Raw genomic sequence first — 17340 nt, forward strand, 5'->3', positions numbered from 1 at the left:
GGAAAGACATCCCAAAGGTACTTTTCAAAAGGCAACTGGACTTTCTTGGTTTTTTTTTTCTGAAAAATGTTTCACTTCTCCAAGAAGCTTCTTCGGTTCTGACTGAAAGGTGGAATGGAATTTATCTAGGTAATAATAATTTATAAATTCAGTCAGAACTGAAGAAGCTTCATGGATGAGAAGTGAAACTTTTCAACAAAAAAAGAACCACACAACATGGGACGTTCTATCAGGATGTAGAAGCTCCTCATGATGCACAGAGGTTTCCACCCAGGGTGGATAAAAATTGATTTTTTTAAAAAATTAAAAAATCAGATTTTTAAATTTTAAATTAGATTTTTAAAAATTGAATTTATTTTAATAAAATGCTTTTGGAGTAAACATCTATCTAAAGATAGTTTTCTATTTAAGATACATGAATAATTTAGTTTATTCACCATGAAATGGAGCTTAGTTATATAGCACGAGGCTGTATATTCTGCAATATTTACATTTTTGATAAATTCATTAAATGAATGCAAGCTCTGCAAGCTAAATAGGAAACCTTCATTTTGTTTGCAAATAATAATATTAAAGATCCTAACTACCAGCAAGAATGAGTCCTTACATTTAAAGAGTGCCTGTCAATTCAGATCCATCATGGGAATGCCTGTTAGCAGGTATCCACTCACCTGCTGCCCCCCACGTCCCTCACTTGTGTCACTGGCACATCACCAGCCGTTGAATGGGACTGTCAGTGAGTCAACAGCGGGTCGGAGGAGGAGCCGCTGTGGGACCGAGATGACAGTTGCTTTTTAAAAATTATGATTTAAATCAAGCCTTTTCACTAGTGATTTAAATCATGATTTAAATCAACTTGATTTACCACCCTGTTTCCACCCAAATCCCAACACCCAGAGATTGTACACTAGCCAGAAAGAGGATGGTGAATGTCAAAGTCACTGTCCTAGATGAAACCAGAGCACCCAGGAATCAGTAAGATGGCACCCAAAGATGAGCTGCTAAGAAAATGTCTGAGGCAGTAGCAGATATGAGAGGAAGATCAAGCAATGCCATGGCAAAACAAGACCTGGCATGGGATGTATCATGAAGAGATAGCTGAGGTAGCAAACATTGAGAAACCATATTAGTGGCTGGAAAGGGCTAGACCTGTGATGGTGAACCTATGGCACATGTGCCACGCGGAGCCATTTGTCAGGGCACGCGAGGCATTGCCCTGTCAGCTGGCCAGCTGACTTCAACCTTCTTTTGAGGCAATTTTTTGCCCTCCGGAGGCTTTCCTGAAAAAATCGGCCTTACGGGCAAACCGGAAGTTTGGGACTGTTGCTCGTATGGTCGGTTTTTGCCCTCCGGAGCCTTCAGGGAAGCCTCCTGAAGGCTCCGGAGGGCTAAAACCGGCCCTACGAGCAACCAGGAAGTGACTTCCAGTTTGCTTATAGGGTTGTTTTTTGCCCTCCGGAGCCTTCAGGGAAGCCTCCTGAATGCTCTGGAGGGCTAAAACCGGCCCTACGAGCAATGTGGAAGTGATTTCCGGTTTGCTCATAGGGTCGTTTTTTGTGATAGCTGAATGGGAAAAGAACATTACATGTAAACAGTAACACGCTCTACGTGGGGGCTGCCTTTGAAAAGCATCTGGAAGCTCCAGTTGGTGTAAAATTCAGCGGCCTGCATGGTTTTGTGCAGACCCGGTGTGCACATGTATCACCTCTCCTGTGGGAGCTGCATTGGTTGCCAATTTGCTTCTGGGTGCAATTCAAAGTGCTGGTTGACACCTTCATGCCTTGGGACCAGGTTATCTGAGGGACCATCTCGTTGGTTACATCTACCTGACTCACTAGAGCAGGGAGGCAAGGAATGTTGCTAGTCCCATCTCCTAAGGAGATACACCTGGTGGTACCCAGAAGAAGGGTCTTCCCCATGGTGGCTCCCTCTCTCTGGAACATCATTCCTCTAGAGATTAGAATGGCCCCACACTAATACTCTTCTGTAAGGCACTGAAGACCTGGTTCTGCCAGCAGGCCTGGGGAAACCAGAGTGGAATGGAGCCCATTAAATGGCTGTGTAATCTGCTGTCAGTGGGGCGGAGGGTGGGGGTGGGAGGTGATTTTGTTATATTGTACTATATTAATTTATTTGATTCTTTTTGTTAGTTTTTATTGTTTTAAATGTGGTTTTATATTCTGTAAGCCACCTTGATCGCCATGGGCGAACAGGCAGCAATATAAATTCAATAAACAAACAAACAAATATTGTATAAATAAATCATAAATGCAAATAAACTGAATGCTTAGTGAATGATTCAAAAATGTGCCAGGAGCATGACAAGGATGTGTGGTATCATGTTGATTAATACAAGCATTGACAAACATGTTAAGAAATGCTTTTGGTGGTTAACAGAGATTATATTGGCTGGGGATATGGATATAGATGCTTTATCCACTTTATATGCAAATTATGTGTTGCTGGCTAAGAACTTAATGTTTTGCAACAAATATTAATAATGACACAACCATGATGTGAAAATTAGTGTATCAAAGGCCAAGGTAGCGTTTGACCAAAAAATGGTCACACACACACACACACACAGACACACACACACACTAAGGGATACAAAAAGGAAGAAGTTTAAAAATATGTAAATGCTAGTGGAAAAGTAGTGATACCATGGGGCTGTTGCAAGGAATGAACATTTGTCAAATATAATGAAAATATCTATCTATCTATATATTATAATATTGGAAGCAAGAAACAATTGTTTCAGAAGAAGCCGGAAAATAATGACAATGGATTATTTACAAAGCTTGACAAGAAGAAATAGTATCAATAATGAAATGTACTTTTGCCTATTTCGTTATGTGGGAGTGAGAATTGAAGCGTAAAAGTTGAACCGAGTCAAAATCAGTTATTAAGAAGCATAGGCAGTAAAGCAAGAAGAGATAGGATCAAGATAAAATGGGCGCTGAGTAAATGTGAACTATATAAAAAAGATGAGTGAGCAGTACAAAAGTAATACATTAATGTGATTTGGTTATATGGAGAGAATGCATGAGGACTGCATCATAAATAAAAATATAAAGGAAGAGTGATGGACTGACAAAAAGGAAAACCCCTAATGAGACCCTTAAAAAAGAGAGTGTTTAACAGTTTGAAAAATTAAATGCAATATATGAATGAATAACAAAACCAGGAAGTTTCCAAGGACAGAAAAAGTATGGACAATAATTGTGAATGATACCTACATAAAACAAGATTTAGTTACAATATATTTCTTTTTTTAGTCCTGTTTCTTTTACCATTTTTATTCTTTTTCTACACTTAATCCAACTTTTTTTATCCTGAACGGGACTAGCATAACAAGTATACATAAAGATCCATTATACATAAATTATTAAATTGAAACTTTTCTTTAAAAAAATTCATACTATTAGATTTGTATCCTACCTTTTCTCCAGGAGCACAAGACAGCCTTATTTCTCTTCACTTTAACTCCACAGCAATTACCCCTTTAAGTAGGCTAGGCCAGTGATGGCGAACCTTTTTCATGCCAAAAGTGCGTTCACACCCTATTGCGTGCACATGCATCCTATTGCGTGCGCATGCCCAATCTCCCCGCTCACCTGCGCAACCCCCCACCCATGCGCACACGACCTCTCGCCAGGCTCTGGAGGCTTTCCTGAAGCCTGGGGAGTGTGAAAACGGCCTCCCCCGGTCCCCCAAAGGTCCTCTGGAAACCAGAAAGGGATCGTTCTCGAACTTCCAATTGGGCTGTTGGGGCTGTTTTTCGCTCTCCCCAGTCTCAGAGGCTTTCCTGAAGCCTGAGGAGGGAGAAAAATCATGTGCATGCGCGCTGGAGCTGACGGCTGCCATGCCACCAAATATGGCTCTGTGTGCCACCTGTGGCACACATACCATAGGTTCACCATCACGGGGCTAGGCTGAGGGACAGTAACTGGCAGAGTTAGCCACTGAATTTCTATAGTTGAGTTTGAGATTAGAAATAATACAGGTACGGTAGTTCTCAACTTTTGACCACAATTAGGACCAGAATCTACATCGTAAGTGATATAGTTAAGTAAATCATGCCTGTTTTTATAACCTTTTTGCTACAGTCTTAAGTGAATTTAGCCCTCCCCCAGTAACCTTCCTCCCCCACCCAATAACCTTCACTAGAGGTGATCACGTGATTCTCCTCTGGGACACTGCAACTGTTGTAATTACATGCCAATTGCCAAGATCCCAAATGTTGATCATGTGATAGTGGGGACACTGTGACAGTTATAAATGCAAGGACAGGTCATAAATGACTTTTCTCAGTACCATAACTTTGAAGGTCATTAAACAAATGGTTTTAACTCAAGGACTACCCATAGCATGTACCATTATGAAAGAGATAAATTCTGTATGGTAAGATTTAACATATCACTTCACCTAACTTTTTATAATATATTATATTATCTTAAAGTAACTTAGGGTACCAATATTCTTCTACTTTCAATTTTATGTATTAATATTAAATATTAAGTATGATTTTGGCAGAGAAGCAATTTTACAATTCCAACCATTATATTTGCAAAATTATTGCAGAAAGATATAAAGTTTTACATTTAATATAAAATTCTAATTAAGTCTGAACTTGAGTTACATGTTGCATAGCTCAACAGGAATGTGTGACTAAATAAAACATTGTCCAAGCTAATTCTAAACAAAAGGAATTTATCAGTGCATATGGCCTTTCTTATTACATCCAAAGAGATTAGTCATTCAACTGACCATCAGGATAAATCTTAATAAAAGGGCATATTAATATATGCTAGGAAATTTTATAACCATATCAAGTTATTAATATTCTCTTTAGAGCCTCAGTGGTGCAATGGTTAGAGTGCAGTACTGTAGGCAGTACTTCTGCTGATTGCCTGCAATTTGGCAGTTCAAATCCCACCAGGCTCAAGGTTGACTCAGCCTTCCATCCTTCTGAGGTGGGTAAAATGAGGACCCAGATTGTTGGGGGCAATATGCTGACTCTGTGAACTGCTTAGAGAAGGCTGTAAAGAACTGTAAAACACCATAAAGCGGTATATAAGTCTAAGTGCTATTGCTAAAACTGAAACATTTTTTGTGTGGGTTTTTAATTAGATAACTGTTAAGAATACACTATCTTAACTCAATGACTCTTAACTGCCTTAAAGTCACTTTCAAAGCAAAGGTAAGGCAAAAGAAAATGAGTGAAATACAGTGCATGAACTGAGTTATCTCATATTTCAGGAGATAATTGAATCCCAATCTGAAGTGTAGAAAACTACTATATTCAGATTACACATTAATATTAAATGTCTGTCATCTGTTGCTTCATTATCATGGAATAATTTAACCGAGTGAGCTATGAGGTTCTTGTTTCAATTGACAAGTAGGTAATACAGTAGACAGTGGAAACCTGAGAGAAAAAAAGTAAGTTAACCTTTCTAAAATATGCATCTTTTAATTAAATATGAGTCAGTTACATAGAAGGTACTAACAGATATACTGACATCAGACAATGCATTTAATTAGCATATACAGTATATGCACAGATTGTTACCAGACAGTCAACATAATACTGGCATAACCAATAGCTCTAGAATCATATCCATATAAAACTGAAGCTACTTTAACAAAACATATTTTATGCCTCAGTTTCATATGAGAAACATTTTAATTTCTAAGATACTTAAAATATTTGCTAAGTAATTAATTATACTGCATGTATTTTTAAAAATAAATATATCCTGATTAGAATAGTTACCAATGTTTATATACAGTATGACAAAAATCATATACAGACTAAAGACCTTGGATAAAACCTTGCAAAGTTTTGTTTTAAAAAAACTTATGGCATCAAAACACTCTATTTCACACTATTCAATGATTATTATGTTTTTTATCTAGTCTTTATTACTTTATTAATAACTCAACATGACAAATTCCTAAACACTCCTTCCTCCTATTTTCATCACCACCATCCTGTGGGGTAAGTTGGGCAGAGACAGGGACCAGCCCTAAGTCACTCAGCCAGTTTTCATACCTAAGGCAGAACTAGAACTTATAGTTCCTGGTTTCTATGCCACACCTTAACCATTACACCAAACTTGCTTTCCATTCTCCTTCTAGAATAAAATGTTATTCTCATCTGAGGAAAAAACTAAAGCAATAAAGCTTTTTCTTGGATATTGCTACTGCTACTATGGCCCTTCGCAGCTTTTATTTTGTGTACCGTACCTACAATGAATTATAAGCAAAATAAAAGAAGAATACTGGTCTAAATTTCCCTTCTATTGAAATCTCAGTTTTGACTGTTATTACAACTGACATCCTGCTTCTGAGCTAAATTCCTAATCTTACAAATATGCCAACTTCAAAATCAAATTTAACAGAAGACAAATACCATTTATTTACTTGCTTGCTAGATTTATAGTTCCCCATTCACTGGGAACTCCAAAAAGTCAACATGGCAGCCATAATGAAGTTAGTATTATTGTTTCATCTTGTTTTGTTTTACTAATCTTGTGAGCAAACAGGGTTATTGCATATAAGATGATAAATCACATAAGCCAGGTAAATAAATAAAAATGATCACGATTGAAGGCCCTCCCCTCTTGTGCAAGTATCAAAATACTGCCAACTTCTTCTTTTCTTAAAAAACTCTTCTGGATGTGCTTCCTCCAATCAGTATACATTATACTAATTTCTCCTATAACAATAATTATGTGAGGTAAATTGAGTGAATAAGTGATCTATAAAGACCCGAGCAGCTTCACTAAGGGAGGATTTGAAACCAGGCCATCCCAGTGCAGCCCAACATATCAATCATGTTTATGGTTGTGATTAATGTTTGTACCTGTGAGTCACCAAGAGTCAGAGTCGGGAGGACTAGAAATTTAATAAACAAATAAATAAAAGTTTCATAATAGTTAGTTATACAGGTATTTGAATCGAGAATTTGCATCTTGAGGATTTACTAAGAAATACTCCAGCAAACGTTCAGATTTACCAACTAATAAGTATCATTTTTCCCTAAACAATTTGGAATTACAGTATGTTAAGAGGAAAAAAGAAAGAAAACAACTGAAAGTCAAACCTTAGGAAATTTATTCTAAGATTAAGTTGAGGAATAACTGGTGGAAGCGGAATGTATTAATTAGCTTGATGAGGGTCTCCCCTCCCCCTTTTATGTAGCCTGGGGGCATTGCTCACCTCCTGAATGCGCTTACGGGCCCTTTGCAAAACCTCCTCGTAGCCCTTCTGCCGTAGCTCGCTCAGACTCTCGTAATATTCCTCCGGGTCATCGGTTTCGGTAAAGAGTACCTGAGAGAGGATCTTCCAGCCGCAAGTATCGAGGCAGTGGCCCAGGTATACCTGCAGCTGGTAACACAGCGCATCCATCTCTTCCTCCGAGAGCTCTGGTATCCCGAAGAGCACCGTCCACATCCCCGACGGTTCCTCGGGAAGGACGGGCAAACAGGGCTCCAGCTCAGAGTTCACTGAGCTCAGCTGTTGATGGACGGCCCGCAGATCCTGGAAAGAGAAGAGGCCGGCCCAGCTACATTCCTCTCCAGATAGCGCTTCCACTTCAGCGGAGGCCGCGGTGGGCGACTCGGTTGCTTGAGGCCCGCCGGGAGGAGAAGGGAGGAGAAAGGCGGCAGCGACAGCACCTCCCGAAGGCTCTTCCTTGCCCAGCTCCAGCTCCTCCAGATCTTCGGCCGCGCAGGCCGCTGGGCTGAGCGGTGCTTGAGCTGGCTGAGGCCTCCGGACCAGGCTGTTCTTCGTCCTCGCCGGGCTCCTCTGCGACGCCTCAACCGCTCGGCTGCCCGGGCTGCGCGGAAGCGACTCGGCCCGGGCAGGCGATGCCGGCGAGCTCCTGGCTTGGACGGGCTCCGTGGCGCGTCGGGCCGGGGGTTTTCGTATAGTGGGGCTGCCGGCCGTTTTACAGGAAGCGCTTAGCTGTTCGGGCGCCCCGGGGCCCACCGCGCCAGTGCGGCGGAACTCCCGGGAGCCGCTGCGCTGCCTCTGCGCCGTCCGGTTATGGCAGGTGATGGCGAACTTGCTCTCGATCTCATTCCAGGCCACGATAAAGGCAAACTTCTGCTTCTCCCGCTCGTGGAAGGCGTGAGGCCTCACGGCCACCCAGTCCGCCTCCAAGGTCTCTTCCAAGGCGAAGGTGCTCATGGTGGACCGACACCGCGACGCCCCCCCGCCTCCCTTTTCTCTCACGGACGTCGCGAAGCGGGGACGGGGGGTGGGTGGGGGGGAAGAGAAGTCTCTGTTCCGGTCAAGATTGCCGGGTACCCAGTCACCGCCCAGCCTCAGCCATGTTAACGGCCGGCATCGGAAACCCAAGCGGGCGGAAACCCAAGCAGGAAAGATGCCAGGCTAGCCAGGACCCGGAGACCCGCGGTGGAAAGGCGCCAGAGACCCGCCGGTGGCTCCAACGGACGTTGCTGTTGTTGCTGCTGCTGCCGCCGCCGCAGCGCGCGCGCGCGCCTTCCGCGCGCTCTGCTTTGTTGTCAGGAGTCTGGCGGCCGCAGAGTCTCCCGCACAGGTACTTGCAGGCGGTCACGTGGAAACGCCGGATCTGTTTACAAGCCACCGCGAGGCCGCTGTCCCGCCTCTTGCGCTGTTCGCCCTGCCCGCCCCTTCCCTTCAGCTGGGGGAGGTCTCATCCTCCACTCGGCAGGGCAGAGAGGACGGCGGTTCGCTCCTCTCCTTATTGTCGGCCTTTTCCCCCTCCTCTTTCTCCTCGAAAAGATCCGGATCGAAGCGCTCCTGGGCGGATGATTGGGAAAGCCGGGATCCTGCCAGAAAGGCGCCTTGAACCCACGCCCGGTCCCGAAAAGAGCAGCTTTGGGGTCTCATTTGCGGGGTTCGTGAGATCCTTTTATGGACAGTGGCCGCTGAAGTTCGTGGCGGGTTTCTGCGGTGAGATGGCGTGTGACGAGCTCAGCTGCGTTTGCAAACTCTTTCTTGCCTTTGAAGTGAGTCCCTCACGTTTCCGCTTTTGGTTGTTGCGGAAAAAAGATGTGTATCAATGAAAGATGTCTACGAGCCCCTAAGGGGGAAAACCTGTATAAGTCGTAGCGACTTCAGATAGTCGGAAAATACAAACCTGATCCGTGGGAGTCAGTCTTAATTTTGAACCAGCCTTACCAAAGTCTTTTTTAAGAAACTATTTCCCCAAAGGTACGATACCAGGTTTTTATATTTTTCTAAATTTCATTACTCAGTATAGACACACACACACACACACACACACACACACACATATCTCACATCTAAATATATCACAATCTGAATACTTGATTCCAATTCCTTTTCATAGAATTTAATTCCATTAAATTTTATTAATTCTTTTCTATTAACTCTGTTAATAATTAAAATAATCATAAATAATAGTTAATAAAAGTTCCAAAGGGAAGGAAATGACTAAATATGTTTTGCCTAATCATTATATGATACATTACTAGGCAGCTGGCTATTTATGAACCTGAAAAATGTAGATTAAAGGGGTCCAGGTTGACAGGTTGAAATGTGAATAAGAGTATTTGAAGCTAACATTCCTGACATGGGTCAATAAATAATTATCAGGGATCATGATAGTTGCAATTAGGATAGAAATCGCAAAGCTAGTGCACATATATGCCTGTCCCTTAAAGTAACAAATTGATAAGATACAGATTCTGTCACAGTGCAGATTTTTTTTTCACTTTAAAACTTTATTAGGAAATAACATATTCAAGTCAGGGTTGTCGACTTGAATGCACCAAAACAATAAAATCCTAATAGAGTTTTTCCAAGACTATTTCAAAAGTATACAACTCAAATGAACCTAAATATAGTTCTTGAAACATAAAGGTCATTAGTATCTCTACAATTAAAACAACTGATAGTAAAATAATGGACTCTAATGGACTGTGTGCCATGTGTTTGGAAGTTGTGATGTTGTCTTGGTAGTTTTAGAAATATGGATTATTTAAAAAATATCCAAAACCAAATGTTTTCTGGCCGAATCTCATTGGCTAGTTAATATTTAGATTTATTTTTGCAAGCTCCAAAAATGGAGCTAGTGGAATTAGTGGCAAGTGTTATGTGGCAAAATGGGTTTGAATAATGGAAAATTCTTTTCTGTTGAGATAGCAAGTTACATTCTGAGTAAGGAATATTTTTATTGAAGGTTGACTAGGGCCTCTGTATCTGTAATTAGTAAATGAAATATGAATCACTGCATCCTCTCTTTGTCATTCTCTTCATTTATATATTTGTATTCTGTTTTCTATTAGCTGAATATTTCATAATTCACATATTTTAAAGCAATTTTCACTAAAGGTAATTTTGAAGGAGAGTAGCACAAAATGAAACAATATAACTATTAATGTATAGTGGAGTATTTCTCAATCTCAGAAACTTTAAGGTGGAGTTTTGGGAGTTGAAATCTTAAAGTTTCTGAGATTGAGATTGAGATTGAGAAATCAGTGAATAAATCAAGCTATACTTATAATAAAGAAGAAAATAGAAAAACCTTGAAGTTGTGAGCTCCTTAGAGTAAAATTGAATAGAGCAGTTTATATAATTTGTCATATAAACTTTAATAGAACAGACATACAATATCTATCCCCAAAAAGCAAAGAAAAACAAATACTTTAACTTTGTAACTACAACTAGATGTTAAAACTCCAAAACAGTAAATAAGGAACTATTGGAGAAACCACAAGCCACATAACAAATCAATCTTCTTTAATAGCTGCTGGCTTGTTTTTCAAACATATACATCTCATTCGTATTACAAATTACTGGTCAATGGTGGTAAAGTAGGTACATTTTTTAATATTTAAATTTTGTTGCTTCGCCTTGTTGATCTTTGATTTTAATAGAATTCTAAAACTATAGTTTGAATAATGCCTTGCCTGACATATTGTGCTTTCCATTGCAAAAGGATCTAGATTTATTTTAGAAAAGTAAACAAGGCAGGCTAATGGTAGACCATTATTCATAGTTTATTAAATCTCACATAGTTATTGACTCTCACAGGTGGTAACTCCATAGAACTATAGGGTTATTTGCTTAATGATACATTTGGATCAACATGACAGCTTAACATGGTATAGGGAAATGACTAAATGGATTTAATGTGTATTTTTACTGTATGCTTTCAGAGCAATAATTTAATTATTCCTTTAATTTAAAATGTATGATGCCTAAAGAATTTTAAGGTCACCTATAAAAATCCATGACATACATGTTGGAATGTGTCAAACGTTTAATATTGCTTCATTTCTGCATTTTTATACTCTAGTATAGTAATGGAGTACTTATTTTTAGAAGTCAACCTGTTTCCACCCTTCTTTTTTTAAAAAACTAATTCAATAACTTGTTTTGAAATATCAGAAATTTGCATTCTTTTTCATATGAGCTGCCAGATAAATTATGTTTGAATTGCCATTCTTGTTTGTGACTTACAGTTGCTTGGTTGCAGGGAGCTCTGTACATCAATTTGCCACCAAAACTCACATTCTTAGCAGGATGTAACCCAGATGCATGTTATAGAATTTCTAGATTGTGGTTTAGTTTCTTTGTCTTCAAACTGGTTTTACAAAATTTTCATTTTATACTGTTTATATATAGCCTTTTAAAATTGTGCGGTTTCTTTTATAGATTGTCAAATCTATAAAAGTTTTAGATGTGGTCTACACAACTATACTCATAGAAGTTGTTTCCTTGAATTGTGCAGAATTCCTTTGTATAAGGATTTATAGGCTTTCAGTGGAATCTTCTATTTGAAGATTATCTTAATAGTGCTTGAAAAGCTTGCTGCCAAGTAAATAGGTATACTTACTTAGTAAGCTCTAAAGATACTAGGAATTAATTTGGAGTAGGAACAGGGTGGTTCTATTTGTTTGGAAGATAGGGTTATTCAAACAACAGCTTCCACATCTCATGTAGGATTCCTCTGAGCCTGGAAAGCTGCATGCAACTTGATGTCCATGATCCTTCTTCTAATTTGTTTTCCTACATTTCTGATTAATTGCTGTGGCAACTCCTGCTAGTTTTATTAGAAAATCTTCTTCCTTTGTATCCTAGAGATCATAGTGCCAGTGCCAAAATGACAGATGTTGCTGGGCTTATTGTAGGAAATCCTGCAGGACCTATAAGTCATGAGAGGAAGCAAGTTGCTTTAATGTTCTGTCTTCAATAATCTTGGCTCAGTCCAGATCACTTGGGAAACAAGGAGACAGCTGTAGATTCTTACGTATGCAGGTATGAGTGTATGGGATTCATCACCATTTACAGGGTTTTGGTGACAAATTGATGTACAGAGCTCCCTGCAACCAAGCAACAAGTCGCACCATTTACAGGGTTTTGGTGACAAATTGATGTACAGAGCTCCCTGCAACCAAGCAACAAGTCGCAAACAAGAATGGCAATTCAAACATCATTTATATGGCAGCTCATATGAAGAAGAATGCAAAATTTTGATATTGCAAAACAGATTATTGAATTAGGTTTTGTTTAAAGAAGGGAGGAAACAAGTTGACTTCTAAAAATACTCCATTACTATCTTAGAGTATAAAAATGCAGAAATGAAGCAATATTAAACGTTTGACACATTCAACATATATGCCATAGATTTTTATAGGTGACCTTAAAATTCTTTAGACATCATACATTTTAAATTAAAGGAATAATTAAATTATTGTTCTGAAAGCATACAGTAAAGAACACGCATTAAATCTATTAAGTCATTTCCCTATACTATGTTAAGCTGTCATCTTGATCCAAATGTATCATCAAGGAAATGTATGTATGTATGTATGTATGTATGTATGTATGTATGTATGTATGTATGTATGTCTTGGAGGTTATCTGTCCAGTAAAAAATGGAAAGTGGTTATCCAGCTGTAAATAACTCTTGTAAAAACAGGCCACAAATCCAAAATTAACTTCTGTTTAGTTTCTTAATAAAAGGTAAAAAAGAAACTTGGTGCTGTGTCTTGTTTCAAATCCTATGAAAATGCAGAAGCACCTTTTTATTTTTATGTAAGTCTAAAATGGCCGGGTTGCACATCTACATATAAGTGTGCATTTCAGTGCATACCTATGTGTGCATATGTATTTTGCAATTCACTATCACATGTGGGCCACAGAACTGAAAAGTTCCCTACCTCTGTTTTAAGATGAGTGACCTCTCTGTGTTTGGTTGTAACAGAGAAATATGGCTACATCTCTGGAATTAATCCCACCAGTTTACTTCTCTTAAAGCTACAGTATGTTTGCTCATTTTAATCAAGAACATTTGACAACTAAATCATACAAAGAACTTCATGTTTAATGTTCTGTTTTCATCTCTGGGAGCTGACACAAAATACGCCAGCATAAATTTGCTCAATTGAAACAGCAACCAAGCATTTTCTCTAGTGTGGTTAGGTCTGAGAAAAAAGGGCAAGTTTTACTGATGACCAGTGTAGTAGCTGATTGTCAGAATCAAGAAGCTCCTGTTCATCTCATAAATCAACCCCAGTGCTCACTCCTATCGTTCAGGTATTGGGGAGAATATTTTTTTCAGTCATATTATTCCCTAGTGTATGAGTGGCCTATCCATGACAGCTGACCAGAGGAGAGGAGGCTGCATCACAAAGCCATCACAGGAGCTGAGTGGATCCTGATCCTTGACCTCTTCTTGCCCACCAATACCAACTGGAGCTGGCCATAGAATAATCACCACAAAACAGTACTTCCAGTCTCCTGAATCAGTCCAGAAGAATACTACTGAAAGCCGCTGAACAATCCAGGAGACCCAGTTGCACCACCACATCCTGAGCCTTTCAGAGATCAGTAGCAAGCATGGCCAATGCCATCTCAGTGTTGTTTTATGATTTGAACCCCGATCGAAAAGGATCCAGATAATCTGCTTCATACAGGGCCCTCTGAAGCTGTGTGCCAATTACCCTCTCAACAGTCTTTTCCAAAAAGGGATGGTTTGACACAGGACAAAAGTTGTTATCATGGCTGAGACCACTTGATAGCCTCTTAAGTAGGGGTGCATCATGGCCTCATTCAAGGTAAGTGGTACAATTCCCTCCTACAAAGAAGTATTAACAACCACTTGGCTCCAGCCACATGCCATCTCCCACATCTTAGCCAACCAGCAGGGTCTAGAACACAGATGACTTAGCTGTCAGCTGCAAGGATCTTGTCCACATACTCAGGTTCAACCATCTGAAACTTCTGCATAACAGGGCTCAGACTGTCCCATGAAGTTGGCTGTTATTGCCTATGACAGTGATGGCGAACCTATGGCACGCGTGCCACAAGTGGCACACGGAGCCATTTGTCAGGGCACGCGAGGCGCTGCCCTGTCAGCTGGCCAGTGTGCATGCGCGCGCTGGCCAGCTGAGTTCACCTTTTTAAAAGCTATTTTTCGCCTTCCCCAGGCTCCAGAGGCTTTATAGGAGCCTGGGGACGGCGAAAAGAGCCCCCCCCCGGAGGCTTCAGGGACCGTCCGGAGGCTTCCCTGAAGCCTTCGGAGCCCTTAAAACCACCCTCCGAGCAAACCGGAAGTGACTTCCGGGTTGCTCGGAGGGTGGTTTTAAGCGTTCCGAAGGCTTCAGGGATCGTCCGGAGGCTTCCCTGACGCCTTCGGAGCGCTTAAAACCACCCTCCGAGCAACCCGGAAGTGACTTCTGGTTTGCCCGGAGGGTGGTTTTAAGCGTTCCAAAGGCTTCAGGGAAGCCTCCGGACGATCCCTGAAGCCTCTGGAGGGCCTCTGGGGGAGTGGGGGAGGCTCTTTTCGTCCTCCCCAGGCTCCTATAAAGCCTCTGGAGCCTGGGGAGGGCGAAAAAAGCATGTAAAAATGGGGGGGTTGCACGTTTTGCGCGCATGCGCACTGGGGGGGGTCGCACGTTGCATTATGGATGCGGCATGCCTGCACACGACCCCCCTGCGCTCCCCCCACTTGTGGCATGCGAGCCAAAAAAGGTTCGCCATTGCTGGCCTATGAGTTGGCATTAAAACAAAAGTAATGTCATGCAGAGATGTTCCTCAAGAACTATTAGGTTCAAACTGAAATTGGGGAAACGTGGATATGCTCAAAAAATACTGGGGGAAGGGAATAACAAAAAGGCAAGGTTGCTATAACTGGGATAGGCAACCACAAGATGGCAGCAAAGAATTACATGTAAGTTATCAGGATTTTTCCAACTCATACAGCAGCCCTACAAGGTCATTTCTGGCAACAACTGTAACAGTCAATTCCTCCCCTAAATGTTCAGGGAAACGCTTAAGTAAAAAAAAAAAAGTGGCACAAGCGGATAAAAGGTACAAGTGACAGTCAACTATTTTGAAATGTAGCCATTGTCTTCATGAGTGTCCAGATAACTCAACAACGGTAGCAACAAATAGGAACACTATAATTAGCTGCCTTGTACAAAGGATTCCAAACGTATTTGCTATTGGCCCAGCTGACACGGAATCATTTTTCTAGCTACTAACATTGATTCTGCCATTTTGTACCAGAAGTTTCCAAATTCTGGATCTCAGATACACCGTACATTGAATTATCTGGAAGTTCCTCTTACTAGTTAATGTAATTAAGTAATTCTTAGGACAAAAACTTTTTGAAGATATAATTATATTGGATTGATAAGATGTATTAGTGTCCTACTACTATTTATTTTTCTTTTTACAAGGTATGAAAAATTATCTTCTATGATGGTAGCTTTATAGGAAAACTGGTTTTGGATTCTTGTGGACAAGCTGTATTCAAGAATTTTTTGGCTTCCAGTGATTTAGCACAAAGAGCTTTTGTTCTATTTTTGGAAAAGGTTGCCACAATGTGAACGTCCAAGTGACTGTATTACATTTCATGAAATTGTGCAACAGTAATATAAAACCTATCTTTAATTTGAAGCACTTAAAACACTATAGATTAGTTTGTTCTGGGTTCACCAGTTTGTCCAAGGATTATCTTTCTGTCCAAGATATTGCATTCTGAATTTTATATATTTACTGACTATCCAACAATAATTATTAATACATACAAGAACAAATCTGAGATCACTTGATCTTGAAAACTTTTGACAACGGTCAAACTTTGATAATGGTCACATGTACAAGCTTGATTCAAAAAAATTCATATTTCCTAAGAGTTATGTTTACCGGAAATTAAAATAAATAAGATCATTCACTGGCTCCCCAAAAACATTTGTTAGCTGTCTCTAGTCTAAAAACTGTTGTTAAGTATTAGAGGTAATTTTCATCCAGTACTACAATGTAACAGTCCTCTAAATTTGAGTTCCTTATGTAGCATATTATAACTTGTTCATTATAGTAATATAGTATTATGCATAAATATGCATGCTATTGAATGTCTAGATCAGTGATAGCTAACCTTTTTCTAAAGGTGTGCCAAAACTTTGTGCACATGAGCTAGTGCATGCCCACCCACCTGTGCATGCACGAGCGACCCACACACGCGGGGGGGGGGGGGATTTTCACCCCCCGAGGCTCTGGAGGCTTTCCTGAAGCCTGGGGAGGGCGAAAACAGCCTCCACCAGTCCTCCGGAAGGTCAAAAATCAGCGTGCACCAGAGGGCTGCTCTGCCGGCAAATATGGTTCCGCATGCCACACGCGTGTCATAGATCTGCCATCACGGGTCTGTATTATTTCCTTACACATATGCAGATATGCATTTCAACTGATTCTTACTTTCCTTTAGCTGGGTTTCCCCCCCAACTTATCTTTTTTTCTTCTTCATATATGCAGATTTCTTTTAATTGAATGATTTTAGGGTTGATGGAACATTTTATAAATAACGACAATTCATATGTATTTAGTTACAAAATAGGTTTCTTAGCGTTCAGTCTTTGCCTCTAGTAAGTTTCTTAAATAAAAGTTTCCACAAACATAAAAAACCCTAACTTTTAGCCTAATAAAGATACTGCTCTAATTTTGGAGGGTTTTTTCTCTTATGTCTATTTGGCAGATTAACTTTTTATATATATATTTTTTAATACATCATGTGATAAATTGTACGTCCAAAATTTTAGACACATTATATTTAAATGTGATGTTTGATACTTTATTTCATTAATTTTTCCAAGAGGCCACATGAGAAACTGGAACTGATTTGGAGGGCTGCCGCCTCACGCCGCCACCAGCCCTGCCCTCCATTGCTGCTGCCGCCCATGCCACAGGCCAGACAATGTGGCCTGTGGGCCATAAAATGCCCAGGTCTACACTATATTATTAGATTTATATAAAATAGGAAAATATTATATACATGCTTTGTACTAGTTTACTAGCCCTGTGCTAATTAAA

The 17340-nt window shown here is 40.3% G+C and overlaps 1 protein-coding gene across 1 annotated transcript in view; it reads right to left on the reverse strand.

Moving 5' to 3' along the window:
* Positions 1-12977, reverse strand: part of JMY (junction mediating and regulatory protein, p53 cofactor) — a 66628-nt gene extending 53651 nt beyond the window's left edge. The window contains exon 1 of the mRNA XM_081942629.1: positions 7228-12977. Within this exon, the coding sequence (XP_081798755.1) occupies positions 7228-8199 (972 nt within the window). The 5' untranslated portion in view covers positions 8200-12977. The remainder of the gene's footprint in view (positions 1-7227) is intronic.
* Positions 12978-17340: the final 4363 nt, after the last annotated feature.

The sequence above is a fragment of the Natrix helvetica genome (assembly GCF_964273705.1).
Source record: "Natrix helvetica genome assembly, chromosome: 2".
Taxonomy (NCBI): Eukaryota; Metazoa; Chordata; class Lepidosauria; order Squamata; family Natricidae; genus Natrix; species Natrix helvetica.